The 14,400-nt window shown below is 42.0% G+C and overlaps 1 protein-coding gene across 1 annotated transcript in view; it reads right to left on the bottom strand.

Annotated features, from left to right (window-relative positions):
• The window catches only part of SCP2 (sterol carrier protein 2), a 148,900-nt gene that overhangs the window by 20,684 nt on the left and 113,816 nt on the right, over positions 1-14,400 (bottom strand). Inside the window, exon 12 of the mRNA XM_006879690.1 lies at positions 3,351-3,453. Within this exon, the coding sequence (XP_006879752.1) occupies positions 3,351-3,453 (103 nt within the window). The remainder of the gene's footprint in view (positions 1-3,350; positions 3,454-14,400) is intronic.

Raw genomic sequence — 14,400 nt, 5'->3', positions numbered from 1 at the left:
AAGCAGGGTTGTGTCATCTGCATAACGGAGATTGTTGATGATTCTTCCTCCAATTCTGATGCCACATTTCTCCTCACAGAGCCCAGCCTCCTGGATAATCCGTTCTGCATAAAGATTAAAACGATATGGAGATGGGATACAGCCCTAGTGTACACCCTTCCCAATTTTGAACCATGTAGTGTTTCCCTGCTCTGTTCTGACGACTGCCTCCTGGTTCACGTATAGGTTTGGAATTAGCACAATCAAGTGTTCTGGGATTCCCATTCTTCTCAGAGTTAGCCACAGTTTGTTATGATCCACACAGTCAAATGTTGTTGGGATACTGAAGTAAAATATGCAATTTTTTTTATAACATAATTCACTTTATTTGTTATAGAAAATCCACTATGTGGTGGCCACAGCTGGAGCCTGAGTCCTCTGCATGGAGACTCTGGTGTGAGTCTTTACAAGATGATCTGTGAATTCCTGGTAGGGAGACTTCGTGAACACTGTCTCTTTCCAGAGAACTGGGGTCAGATAGCTGTAGGTCTTTGAGATGGCATCAAAGGTGGCCTTAGCAAAGTTGCCCAGGGTAGCTGTGCAGCCCCTGGCTGAGGTGTAACAGTCATCAATTCCAGCCATCATCAACAGCTTCTTAGGCACAGGAGCCGAGACGATTCCTGTGCCTCGGGGTGCAGGGATCAGATGTACCAACACAGAGCCACAGCGCCCAGTCACCTTGCAGGGAACGGTGTGAGGCTTGCCAATCTTGTTCCCCCAGTAGCCACGCCGCACAGAGACAATGGAGAGCTTGGCTAGAATGATGGCCCCATGGATAGCAGTAGCCACCTCCTTGGAGCACTTGACGACTAAGCCAACATGGTCGTTATAGTCTCCGATGGCAACAAAGGCCTTGAACCTGGTCTGCTGGCCAGCACGTGTCTGCTTCTGCACTGGCATGATTTTCAACACCTCATCCTTGAGGGACATGCCCAGGAAGAAGTCGATGATCTCAGATTCCTTGATGGGCAGGGAGAAGAGATAAATCTCCTCCAATGATTTAATCTTCATATCTTTCACCAGTTTGGTGACGGGGAGCCACTCCTTGTCCTCGGCTTTGCCTCCTCGAGCTCTGCGGCCCCTCCCATGGCCCCGTCCACGGCTGCGGCCCCGACCCCGCAGACCACTACCGAAGCCTCTGCCGAAACCGCCGCGGGCTCCCATCCCAGGGCCTCCAGGGCCTCCCGCTGCACCGGCGTCATCGGCCATTTGGTGTTTTCTCAGAAGAGAAAATATGCAATTTTGACTTAAGAGAATAATTTTCTTTTTAGAAAGTTAGTTACATTGCATTAATATGATTATTGTCTATAAAAAAATTTTATTTGTACAAAAAGGAAATCTTTATGTAATATGCATAACTATATAATACACATATGATCCCAGTTATATAAATATATAATGTAGAACATATCATGTATTACATATCTAAAATAAACATGTATGATCCCAGTAATGTAAAATTGTGTGTTTCTATACATACCGAGAAATATTTGAAAGAAATTAACCATTGTTAATAATTTAGCCTACTCTGTGGCTGACTCTGAGAAGAATGGCAATTCCAGAACACTTGATCGTGCTAATGTGAAAGCTATACTTGGACCATGAAGCAGCTGTCAGAACAGGGCAAGGAAACACTGCATGTTCAAAATTGGGAAGGGTGTACACCAGGGATGTGTCCTATCTCCATACCTTTTCAACCTGTATGCAGAACAGATTATCCGGGAGGCTGGGCTCTATGAGGAAGATTGTGGGTGTCAGGATTGGTGGAAGATCCATCAACAATCTGCATTATACAGATGACAGACCCCTGCTTGCTGAAACTGAGGAGGACCTGAGCGCTTGCTACAGGAGGTCAAGGACTGCAGCCTTCAATACGGATTGAAGTTCAATGTCAAGAAGACAAAGATTCTCACCACTGGACCAATTAGCAGCTTCAGGATGGATGGTGAAGAGATTGAGATTGTTCACAGCATTAGTTTGATTGGCTCCACAATCAACACTCTTGGCACCAGCAGCCAGGAAATTAAAAGATGTATTGCGATGTTAGGGACCTCTCCAAAGTACTGAAGAGCAATGGTGTGTCTCTGGAGACTAAGGTGCATCTGATACAGGCCATGATCTTTGCAACCACTTGTTATGCATTAGAGAGTTGGACAATAACTAGATTGATGCCTTTGAGCTGTGGTGCTGGAGAAGAGTATTGAGTGTACCATGGACTGCTAAGGAAACAAACAGCCCTCAATAAAAACCTGAAAAAAGATTCCTGTTTTCAAAAGAATTTTGGCATTGTTGCGGTTGTTAGGTGGCTTAGAAGTGACTCTTCCTCCATGTACAACAGATCAAAACCTCTCCCAGTCCTGCACGATCTTGCCACCTCTGCCTTGCTTTTACGCCCACTGTTATGGTCACCATGTCAATCCATCTCCTTGAGGGACTTCCTCTCATCAACTCTTCCAAACCCGGATGTCCCTTTCCAAAGACTGGCCTCTCATGAAAAGATGTGCAAAGTATGTGAGATGAAGTCTCATCATCCTTGTCTTTAAGGAGCACCATGGCTGCATTTCTTCAAAAGGAGAAATTTGTTCTTTTGTAGTCATGTACCTTCGTGTTGTCTAATGCAGCTATAACAGGAACACCACAAGTGGATGGCAAGCAGAAATGTCTTTCTCATAGCTTAGAAGGCTAAAGTTAAATGCCAGCATTAGGGGAAGGTTTTCTCTGGCTTGGCTCTACAGGAAGGTCCTTGTCTCTTTTTAGATTTTGCTCATGGGCAATCAATAGTCATGCAGCTTGGCAACTCTCTTCCTCCATCTCTGTGTACTTGATTGTTTAATTTCTTTTATATTTCAAAACAGAGTGACTCAAAGCACACCCCCCTACCCTAATCCTGTCTCTCATTAACTTAACAAAGACAGCCCATTCCTAAATGGGAACATAACCACAAGCACAGAGGTTAGAATTTACAATACATATTTTGGGGAGACACAACTCAATCCATATGAACTCTGTCTGTAATCAAATACCTCCCTGACAGGGATTAGGCAGAAAAGAGTGATGAAGGTTGGGCTTTGCCCTTGTAGTAAAATTTAAGCAATATTTCACTATAGTTCTTTATATAACTCAAATCTAGATATTTACACATTTCTGAATTATATTCCTACAGAAATACAAAAAAGTCTCAGTAGATACCTCAGAAATCTAAAGTACACTCAGAGACGACATAAATTTATAAAAGGTAGCATCTCAGGGTAACATCTGAAACTGGTGACTGCTTCCTGTAGTCTCAGGGCCTCCCTTCACATGAAGCTTACCTCTTCAAGCTTCTTCTCAATTTCTTTAAAGACAAGATTGGCCTTAAATCCATCAGCAGCAGAGCTGGTTGGAACAGTCTCAATTTTATGGGTTCTAAAAGAACTGGAGAGAAAAACAAATTTCAATCCACAGAGCCAGATGGATACTAGACTTTTCAACATTATACAATAGTAATGTTCTTATGTGAAAATCCCACCCTACAAGAAATATAATCTTTGTTAAGCACACAAAACTTTCCCTTGTCATGATGCCAGCAAATAATGGGCATTCACTAGGTACTTGACTTTATTCTTAAAAATATTGTAAAGCAAAGAAACTACCCAAAAGATGATGCTTATATATACTGGTTGAGAAGCATGGCAACAAACAAGCAGAAAAAGAAAGAACTATCATGGAGAAAGAAAACCAGGCAGGTAAAGAGAGGTGGTTGGTTTTAGTTGTAGATTCAGTTCCGGCAAGCCCCGTGCAAGAGAACAAAATGCTGTCCAGCCCCCTTTCATCCTCACGATCACCTGTGAGCTTCTCAGTCCAAAGCTGTGACCACTGTGTTCTGAGTGCGTTCTAAGCTGTGCGTGAGGGTCGGGGAGCTCATCTTCTGGCACTGGACGTGACTAAGTCCTGTTGCGAGGCACAGGGTTGTCATGAACTAAGGGGGCTGGCAGCCTAGTGTTAAGAGGTTGCACTGCCAACATAATAGCACCAAATCCACCAGTTGCTTTGAGAGGAAAAGATGAGCAATCTCCTCTCATGTGATTTACAGCCTCTGAAAAGCCACCAGAGGGTCAGGTATGAGTCGGTTCTGATTTGATAGAACATAAAAACAACAATTTTTAGAAGTAGATTGTAGATCTTTTTTTCTAGTCAGTCTAGAAGTTCCATGGCAGTCTGTCCACAACGGGTGAGCCTACTGACAGAAACAGTAGTGGTAATGCTTCTTAGTTATATGAAAGCCACCACATAGGTAGTGATAAGGGGATTATGTTGTTGTTAGCTGACACTGAGTAGACTCCAACTCTAGCAAGTCTACACACAATGAACAAACACTGATCTAGGGAGCACTGGTGGCCTGGAGGCAAGAAGCTGCACTATAATCCCAAAGGCACGTGGTTTGAATCCACCAGATGCTCCGGTGGAGAAGGAGAGGCAATCTCTTCCTATGCCAGTCAGATCTGATTCAACAGCACACATGTGAAAAAACAAACAAAAACCACAACAAGAAACACCATGGTCAGTAATATCTCTCTGTGTTTTATTGCATCTGACCATTATCATCACTCAAAGAGTCTTTAGTGATTGGTTTAGGAAACAGATCACCAGTCCTTTCTTCCTAGTCTTTCTTAAGAAGTCTGGAAGCTCCACTGAAGACTTGTTCAGCATTCCAGTAACATACAAATTTCTACTACTTTTATGTGTTAGGTTAACTGTTTTGATAACATGCTCAAGGCTAGTGTCCATGAGGAGATAAGACTTAAACTGGTCTTAAATTATGCAAATGAGCCAGCTTTGCAAAGTTATAGGTGGGGAAGCCAGGTCTAGGCTGAAGTAACATTAGAACTACAAAAACTAAAATAGAAACTAGCTCAGTAATTAATAAAAAATGTAAGAAGATATATATGCCTGGAGGCACAGGAGGATGTAGTTAGAGAAATGTGGAAAGGTAATATGGGACAGACAGGTCATGGTTAAGAGTTTGGGATTTATTCTAAGAATAATAAAGACACTATAATGTCCAAGATGGAGAACAGCATGGTCAAGTTTACTTGTTTTAAAAAACAATCTGGCTGGCAGTTGGGAAACAAATTGTAACTGCCAGGGGAAAATAGGGAAGCAGAGAGACCCATTAAGAAGCTATTGAAGAATTGAGGCAAGAGATGGTGATGGTTAGCACAATATTAGAAAAGATGAAGAAGTAAGCAGAGGGTGGACTGGAGATGTCTTTTGGACCTATAACTGAAGATAAGAATTTAGCAGCCATCTGCTCATTGGGTGTCTAATATGCAGGAAGGAACTAGAACTAAATGGTCTGATGCAGCAGAAAGAACACAACCTTTGTAAAACAACCACCAAAACACCCTCTCACTCACTGCTGTGTATCAATTCTTATTCAAAGAAGCATCACTCACTAGCTATGTAATTCTGAGCAAGTGACTTCATCTCTGTGTACCTTTTATGGGGAAAAGGTAGTCACTCGCTCTGCAGCAAGATGCAATCTTGTGTGGAAGGTGCCTAGCAGAGGACCTGGCCCACAGGGGAAAACAACAGCCATAAGTGGGCAGCAGACTCTGAAATGTTAGGTATGGACAGAGCCACAGGGCTCCGAGGAAGAAGAGGGCATATGTGATGGTTAATTTTGTATGTCATTTTGAGTAGACTACGCTGTCCAGTTGTTTGGGCAAACACAAGTCTAGATGTTGCTGGGAAAGTATTTCTATGTGATGAACTTCTAACTCAAACAGATCACCCTCTACTTTAATGGTCCTCCCCAATCAATAAAGGGCATCAAGAGCAAAAACAGAGGTTTTCTGAGGAAGACAGGCCCTTCTTGGGAGGCCCAAATCTACTCAAGGTAGCCTCAGGAAAGACTTGTTTAAAATTCACCCTTCGAAATCCTATTGTTGTTGTGTGCTCTCAAGTCAGAACTGATCTACAGCTGACCCTCCAGCGGGTTTTCAGGGGCAGAGAATCTCATAGGAGAAGACTGCCCATCCTTCTCCTTTGGAGCAGCTGGTGGATTCAAACAGCCTGCCTTTGGGATTGCAATGCACCTTCTTACCACTCAACCACCAGAGCTCTTGAAATCCTATTAAATACAACAGTAAATGGTAAAACTGTGCTCCACTGGATTTTCAATGGCTGATTTTTCAGAAGTAAACCTGAGGTGTCACTCGATGAACTCAAACCTTCAATATTTGTGTCAGCAACCAAACAAGTTAACTGTGTGCACCTCCTAGAATTCCATGAAAGTTTAGTCACATGTAAGATTTATGCTTAAGACTCAAAACTGATGGTAAAAATAACTTGAACTGCTACTGGCAGGGAAGTGCGAGAAAAACAGAAACTTATAGAAACTGGAAGCAGGAGTGGCATCTACTTCCATAAATAGCTTGCCTCCGAAAGTCACGCACACAAGTGTCGAGGACTTTCGTTGATAGGGTCGCTATGAGTTGTCTATGACTCAGTGGCACTTAACAACAACAACAACATAGAAACTGTCAAATTATACAATGACATCTGAGTTTACCTAACACCATGATCAAGACTACAAGGGCCAAGGAGTGATGAGGACTATTTTCTTGGCTGAGAGATGACAATCAGCATTCTTGGAAGTGAACAGTCACCATGTTGATATGTCTGTGTGAACTGTGCACAGATGCAACAGGAAAGAACATAGCTTTCACTGTGACGAGAAGAGGTCAGAGCAGCAGCAGTCCATGAGATAGCATTATTTCCAAGCACCTATAATTGCTAGGGAGCACAGGTGGCTTAGTGGTAAGGAGTTGTGCTGTCAACTCAAAGGTACATGGTTCAAATCTACCAGTTGGTCCAAGGGAGAACAACGGGCAATCTCTTTCCACGCGACTTACTGCCTCTGAAAACCTGCTGGAGAATCAGCTACAGGTCAGTTTCATCTCCATGGTACTTAACAACAACATAATTTCATCAGCAAATTTATGTATTCATTCTTGACTGGCTAAACAACAGGGGTTGACAGAGTTCTTGGCTATTAAATTGTGCAAAATGTGTGACAGAAAGCACTCAAAAGTTCTTTGTAAGGGGGATTATATACTTTTTTCAAGCACATGCTGGTTTTTCTTACTTTAATTGGTTTGCTTACAAAGTTTACACATTGTGTCTTACACTTATATTTTTGTATGTGCTTAATTAAAGGCAAAATCTCTGCATGTAAGTGAAAAAAATACAATAAAATGTAAAGACCTCAAAAAAAGAAAAGAAGGGGGGAAACGTGTGGCACACAATTTTGTTGATACACTGATCGTCATGAGAAGAACTGATCAGACAGCAATTGCTTTTTTCTATTTGTTTCAGGAAGGCAGCCAAGGAGAGTCAAGCAGGTGAAATTAAGCTAAATCCTATTTAAAAAAGAAAATGAGGAAACTATTAGTAAAGAGGAAATTACGTGTGCCAAGACTCTGAGTGAGGAAAGAGCTTGGAATGTGAAGAACCTAAAATAAGACCAGTTATCATGAGAAGATTAAGTGGGAGGAGAGTGACACGGAATTAAAGAGCTAGATAGGGGCCAGATCATGAAGGTCCAAGCAGAGAATCTGGGGAGCCACTTGACTTAACTTCCCAGTGCTGCCCTGAGAGAAGTATCATAAGCGGCTGGCTTCAACACATACATTTAGTTTTTTAAATGCATTTAGAATTTAGAGTTTTGTGTGGTAAGAAGAATCAAAGTTTTTAGGTATGTTAAATTCAGGATGTCTGTGAAACAAGCTGTTGGATCTGTGAGACTAGGGGCTAGGACATAAGATTAGGCTGTAATAAAATGTGGTGATCCACACTGACAGAGAACTGCCAGAAGTTCAAGCTGGGGTTAGAAGAGGCTATGGCACCGAGATATCTATCATTGTGGATTTCAGATGGATCCTGGTTGAAAGCAGAAAATACCAGAAGAATATATATTTGTGTCTTACTTACTATGCAAAGGCATTTGATTATGTGAATTGTAATATTGAGGGTAATATTGAGAAGAATGGGAATCCCAGAACATTTAATCATTTTCCTGTGAAACCTATACCTAGACTAAGAAGCTGCTTTCTGAACAGAACAAGAACACTTCATGGTTTAAAATCAAGACAGAAGTAAGTGCCTCAGAGTTGTATCCTTTCTCCATACCTATTCAATGGGTATGCTGAGCAAATCATTTGAGAAGTTGAACTTTAAGAAAAAATGTCTACGAAGATCGGAGGAAGATTTAAACTGTATTATGCAGATAATACAACCTTGACTTGAGGCACTTGCTGCAGAGGATCAAAGACTACAACTTTCAATATGGATTGCATCTCAACATCAAGAAAACAAAAGTCCTCACCTTTGGGTCAATAGGCAAAACCATGAAAGATGGAGAAAAAGATTGAAATTATTAACATTTTCCTCTTCCTTTGATTCACAATCAACACCCTCTGTATCAGCTGTCAAGAAATCAAAAGATGTCTTGCATTGGAAAAGTCTGCAGTCAAGGAACTCTCCAAACTCCTATGGAGCAATGGTGTCAGTCAAAACACTAAGGTGTGCCTGATTCAGGCCATGGTCTTTCCAGTCACTTGCTATGAATCTGAGAGCTGAACAACAAATAAGGATGACAGAAGAACTAATGCCTTTGAGTTGTGGTGCTGGAGAAGAGAACTTGAATATACCATAAACTGTAAAGATATGTCTTGGGGAAAGGGCAACCAGAGCACTCTTTGGAAATTAGGATGGAGAAGCTTTGTCTCACAGACTCTGGCATGTTGTTAGAAGAGGCCATTCTTTGGAAAGGGGCATCATGCTTTGAAAGATAGAGGGTCAGTGAAAGGGAGAACAACATTCAACAAGATGGACTGCCATAGTGACTATGGGGCCAAGTATGCCAGAGAAGATGAGGATGGCACAGGATAGGGGTGGGTTCAGATCTGTTGTTCACAGGGTCCCTATGAGTTCTCTTCAACTTGATAGCACCTAACAACAACATCAGCTGGGTCAAAGTCTTCAAACCCATGGAAACTGCTAAACTCACCTTGAGGGAATTATATAGAAAGAAGAGAGGCCAGGACAATGTCCCATGGAACCTCATTATTTAAAGGGTGGGGCAGGCAGCAGAAGGGGCAAGGCAAGAGGGAAACCAGAAGAGGGCAATGGCAAAGAAGTCAGGAGGAGAGAGAGATCCCAGGAGGGAAGAGTAAACCTTGTCAAATGCTGCCAAAGGGCAGAGTAATGTGAGACCAGAAAAGCACCCGCTGCCTTTGCCAACATGAAGAATGCAGGTGACCTTGACAAAAGCAATTTTAACAAAGTGGTGGAGGAAGAGAGGAAGATCACAGCAGTGGGCTGAAGAGCGGATGACAGCATGACTCTTCTGAGACATTACTTTTAGGGAAACAGTAAAATACCTCCAGGTGGTACCGAAGGAACATAGTATTCCTTCATTAGGTATGGCATGTTGTTGTTAGGTGCTGTCAAATTGAGTACAACTCATAGCCACCATATGAACAACAGATCTGAACCCTGTCCTATCCTCTACCATCATCACAACTTCTGACACCCTCAAGCCCATTGCTGCAGTCACTCTCTCAATCTACCTGGTTGAAGGTCTTCATCTCCTTTACCATCGCTCCACATTGCCAAGTATGATGTCCCTCTCCAATAAATAGTCTCTCCTGGTAACATGCCCAAAGTATGTGAGACAGAGTTTCATCCTCTTTGCCTCCATGGAGTACTCTGACTGCACCTTCTCATATCAACTTGTTCATTTGGTAGTCCATAGGAAATTCAGCACTCTTCTCCAACACCAACATTCAAGGGCATCAATTTTTCTGTTATCTTTAGTTACTGTCCAGCTCTCAGATGCATAGCAAGTGACTGAAAAGACCATGGCCTGAATCAGGTGCATCTTAGTTTTCAAAGTGATATCATTGCTCCTCAACAATCTGAAGTCGTCACCAACTACAGGCTTTCCCAGCGCAATACATCTCCTAGGGAGAGTCTCTTTAACATAGCAAGCCTATCTGTCTGATGATAGAAGGAGACGAGATTGTGATTGTTAATAGCTTCAGATTGCTTGGCTACACTCTGTACCAGCAGCCAGAAAATCAAAAGGCAAATTGGAAAAATCTGTTGTCAGGGACCTCTCCAGAGCACAAAAGAGCAATGATGTTAGTCTAGAGTCTAAGGTGCACCTGACCTGGGCCATGGTCCAAATTACTTCTTATGCATCAGAGAGCTGGAAAATGACTAAGGATGATGGGGGGGGGGAAACGATGCCTTTGAGTTGTAGTGCTGGAGAAGTGTATTGAGTATATCATGGAATGATAACAAACAGGTCTGTCCCAGACAGAGTGAAACCAGGCTGCTCCAAGGTTTCTGAAGCTCCGTCTCAGATATTTTGGGCATGTTGCAAGAAGGGACCAGTTTTTGGAGAAGGACATCATGCTTGGAAGAAGGAAGGGAAAGCACAAGAGAGGAAGACCCTGGATGAGATGGATAGACTCAGTGACTGCGGTAATAGGCGTGGGTGTGTCAAAGACAATGAAACTGGCTCGTGACAGAGCAAGATTCAGAGCTGTTATACAACAAAGGGTTGCTATAAGTCAGAGCTCAATGGCACATAATAACAATACAACAAAAGTCCTGAACTAAGGAAATGCAGGTGGGCAGACAGAAGCCTTGAGAAGATGGTGAAAGGAGATGAGACCTGAAGCCTTTCACAGGAGGAAAAAGGATCTGATATACGTAATTACAGGGCTCATAGGTGTGGGAATTAAAGATGAGAGAGTTTGAGCCCAATGAACATCTATTTTCTCAACAAGATAATTGACAAAGGAGGTGGATGAAGGGACAAATAGAGGTCTAAGAAACTGAAAAATGTGTTTTTATGTTAATCATAGTAAAACCATTGACATGCACCTTACATGGCTGACCCATTAACCTAACCTTTTAGCAAACTCCAAGTTATTCTTATTAATCGAGATTGAGACTGCTTTCTGAGAAATCTTCATCTATCCAAAAGAGTACTGTCACCCAGACAGAGCTGAAATGCTTATTCAGTTAATTGTATTCACTACAGTTCCTTAGCAGAAATGTGTCAACTAGATTCTCAGTAGCTTACACTATTTCGTATTCCCTAGTTCCCAGGATAGTAAAGGTATTCAGTGCCTGAATAGAACTAAAACTGTGTTTAATTCCTCTTCACCTAAATCCTAACATCTACCGGCTTCATTCAGAGCAGAATTCCGTATATGCAGTAAACCATCACCCTAAAGGTCTGAGTGGGTGAGACTACAGTCAAGGGGCCACACTGGTTCTGCTAATACAAGCCTATTTTTCTACAAGTTTATAGCTTCTAATCAATCAGCATATCAGGGATCGTGAGGATGGCACAGGATAGGGCAATGTTCAGATCTGTTTTCACAGGGTCAACTACAGACAATCGCCGTCTGTGAAATTTATAGCCTCTGAAAACCCTCAGAAGGATCAGCTGTGAATGGATGGCACCTAACCACAACAATCATGTGTCTTCTCCATGGCTGCCATTCTTTAATTGCCTACAATAAAATTATAGCTGATACTAGTAGCACTTGTATCAGTATGGACCATGTACAAACTTCTTGATACTCAAAGGGCAGAGTCCAGACAAGTTCCCCAAAGTCATAGTTTATCTCTTTCATCTTGTTTGTTTTGAAAAGCAGATCCAGCTACTGGTTAACCAACCTTTTCATCTGGATTAGGAAAAAAGTTTTAATTGCTTTTTCTAACAAGTCCCCTTCCTTAATATGTACTTTGTATTATGTCTTGCTTTAAGCAGTATTATAATTTAAGCAGACTGAGAATATTCACATTACAAACGGATGCTCATACCTTCTTTATATACCAAGTTAGTGGAAAGTTTTTATATATGAGTTCTATCTAGTTTGTTAAGGAGTTCTGGTGGCTTAATGTAAGGAGCTGTACTGGCAACCAAAGATTCATGTCTGGAAGTCAACATATGCTTCGAGAGAGAGAGATGAGCAACCCACCCCTGCGCAAACCCTCTGAAAATTCACTGAAGGGTCAGCTATGAGTTGGTTCCAACTTAGTGGTATCTAATAACAAAGTATGTTAAGGGTTAGAAGGGATTATTACAAATTGAATTGTGTTCCCTCCCCCCAAAATGGAGCTCTGGTGGCCTACAAGTAAGAAGCTGTGCTGCATTTCCAAAGATACATGGTTCAAATCCACCATCTTCCTCTGTGGGAGAAGAATGCACACTTTCCTCCTGTGTGATTTACCGCCTCTGAAACCCATTTGAGGGTCAGCTATAAGTTGGTTTCCAACTCAATGGCACACAATAAAACCCCCCAAAATATGTAGAAGTCATAATCCCCTTTACCTAGTAAAGGTAACCTTGTTTGTAAACCGTTCTTTAATAAAGATACTGTTGTTGTAGGTGCCATTGAGTCTATTATGACTTACAGTCACCCCATGAACTACAGATAGGAGCCCTGCCCTATCCCACACCACCAACATTATCTCTGATATGCTCAAGCTCTTGTTACAGTCACTGTGTCAGTCCACCTTCCTAGGGTCTTCCTCTATTTCTCTAACCCTGTAACTTTCCCAGCATGATGTCTTTTTCCCAAGGACTAGTCCTTCCTGACAAAAGATAGTTTGTTTCTATAAATTTTTGGCACCAGCAGTCAGGAAATCAAAAGGTGAATCGCTTTAGGTATATCTGCTGTCAGGGATCTTTCCAAAGCACTGAGAAGCAACGATGTCTGTCTAGAGACTAAGGTGCACCTGATCCAGACCATGGGCTTCACAATTACTTGCTATGCATCAGAGTCCAGCTGGATAATGACTAAGGAAGACAGAGGAAGAATTAAAGCTTCTCAGTTGTGATGCTGGAGAAGAGAAAACAAACAGGTCTGTCTTTGAGAATATGAAACCAAGTTGCTCCTTGGAGGCTAGGATTTTGAAGCTCTGTCTCACATACTTTGGGCAAGGGGCCAGGAGGGGCTGATCCTTGGACAAGGGTATCACATTTGGAAGGGTGGAGGGACAGTACAGAAGAGGAAGACCCTGAATGAGATGGATTGATACAGTAACTAGGGCAATGAGGGTAGGCTCAGAACAGGGCTGGCCTCAGAGCTATTGTACATAGGGTCACTAGGAGTTGCAGGCGACTTGACAGCACATAATAACAACAATTGTAAAGTGAGGTCATATCAGAGTAAGGTTGGTCAGAAATCATCTGAGCTCTGTCCTTTTTTTTTTAATTATTATTTTGTGTGTGTGTGTGTGTGTGTGTGTAAGTATACCATCAGATCAGATCTGACTGGTACAGGAGGAGATTGTCCCTACTTTCCCAGCAGAGCATCTGGTGGATTCGAACCATACGTCTCTGGGATTGCAGTGCAGCTTCTTGCCACTAGACCACCAGAGCTCCCCTGAGTTCTGTCCTTATAAAAAAGAACAGTCCATGTAACAGTTGAGACAAGGTGTTAAACTAGAAGAGACAAGAAAGGAATTTCTCCTAGACCCCAGGAATGATGGGGCCAAAATCCTGAATTAGGATTCCTAGCCTCCAGAACTCTGAGAAAATAAAAGTTTGAGAAGTTTGGGATGTTTGATTAAAGCAGATGTTTGGTTATCATGAAAAACAATATAGGGAACTTGACAATTAGCCAGCAGAACCTCCTACCTGATGTATAATTTCCCTCAGATAATTCTGGGCAGCTTTCATAATAGAACATAGATTCTGCTTCAATAAGATCAAAGGTGGGAAGGCAAGGTAGCCAACAAAGCAGGGATTCTGAAATCAGGTAAGAGCTGGAATCCTGACACCCACTGCTATTACTCCACATCTTTATGTTGTTTTAACTCTGATTATCAATCTCCTTGATAAACTGCATATATCTGACTGTGTGAATCATAACAATATATGGCTAACACTGAGAAGAATGAGAATCCCAGAACAAATGTGAATAATGGGAATTCTAAAATAACTGTGCTCATGAGAAATCTGTATCTAGACCAAGAAGCTGTTGTCCGAAGAGGGCATAGTTTGAGATCAGGGAGAGTTGTATCCTTTCTCCATACTTATTCAATCTGTAGGCAGAGCAAGTAATTCGCAAAGCCAGATTCTATGAAGAAGAATGTGGCATCAGGATTGGAGGAAGACTCATCAACAAATTTTGTTATGCTGATGACACACCAGGGCTTGCTGAAAGTGCGGAGGCTATTAAATGCTTGCTGCAAATGACCAATGACTACAGTCTTTGGTATGCATTACATCTCAACATCAAGAAAACAAAGATTATCACTATAGGACCAACAGCTAATATTATATGA

Source organism: Elephantulus edwardii, unplaced genomic scaffold (assembly GCF_000299155.1).
Source record: "Elephantulus edwardii isolate Elephantulus edwardi_28Jun2011 unplaced genomic scaffold, EleEdw1.0 scaffold00005, whole genome shotgun sequence".
Taxonomy (NCBI): Eukaryota; Metazoa; Chordata; class Mammalia; order Macroscelidea; family Macroscelididae; genus Elephantulus; species Elephantulus edwardii.
Note: the sequence above shows the minus strand (reverse complement) of the source record. Positions and strands in the feature narration are given on the sequence as shown.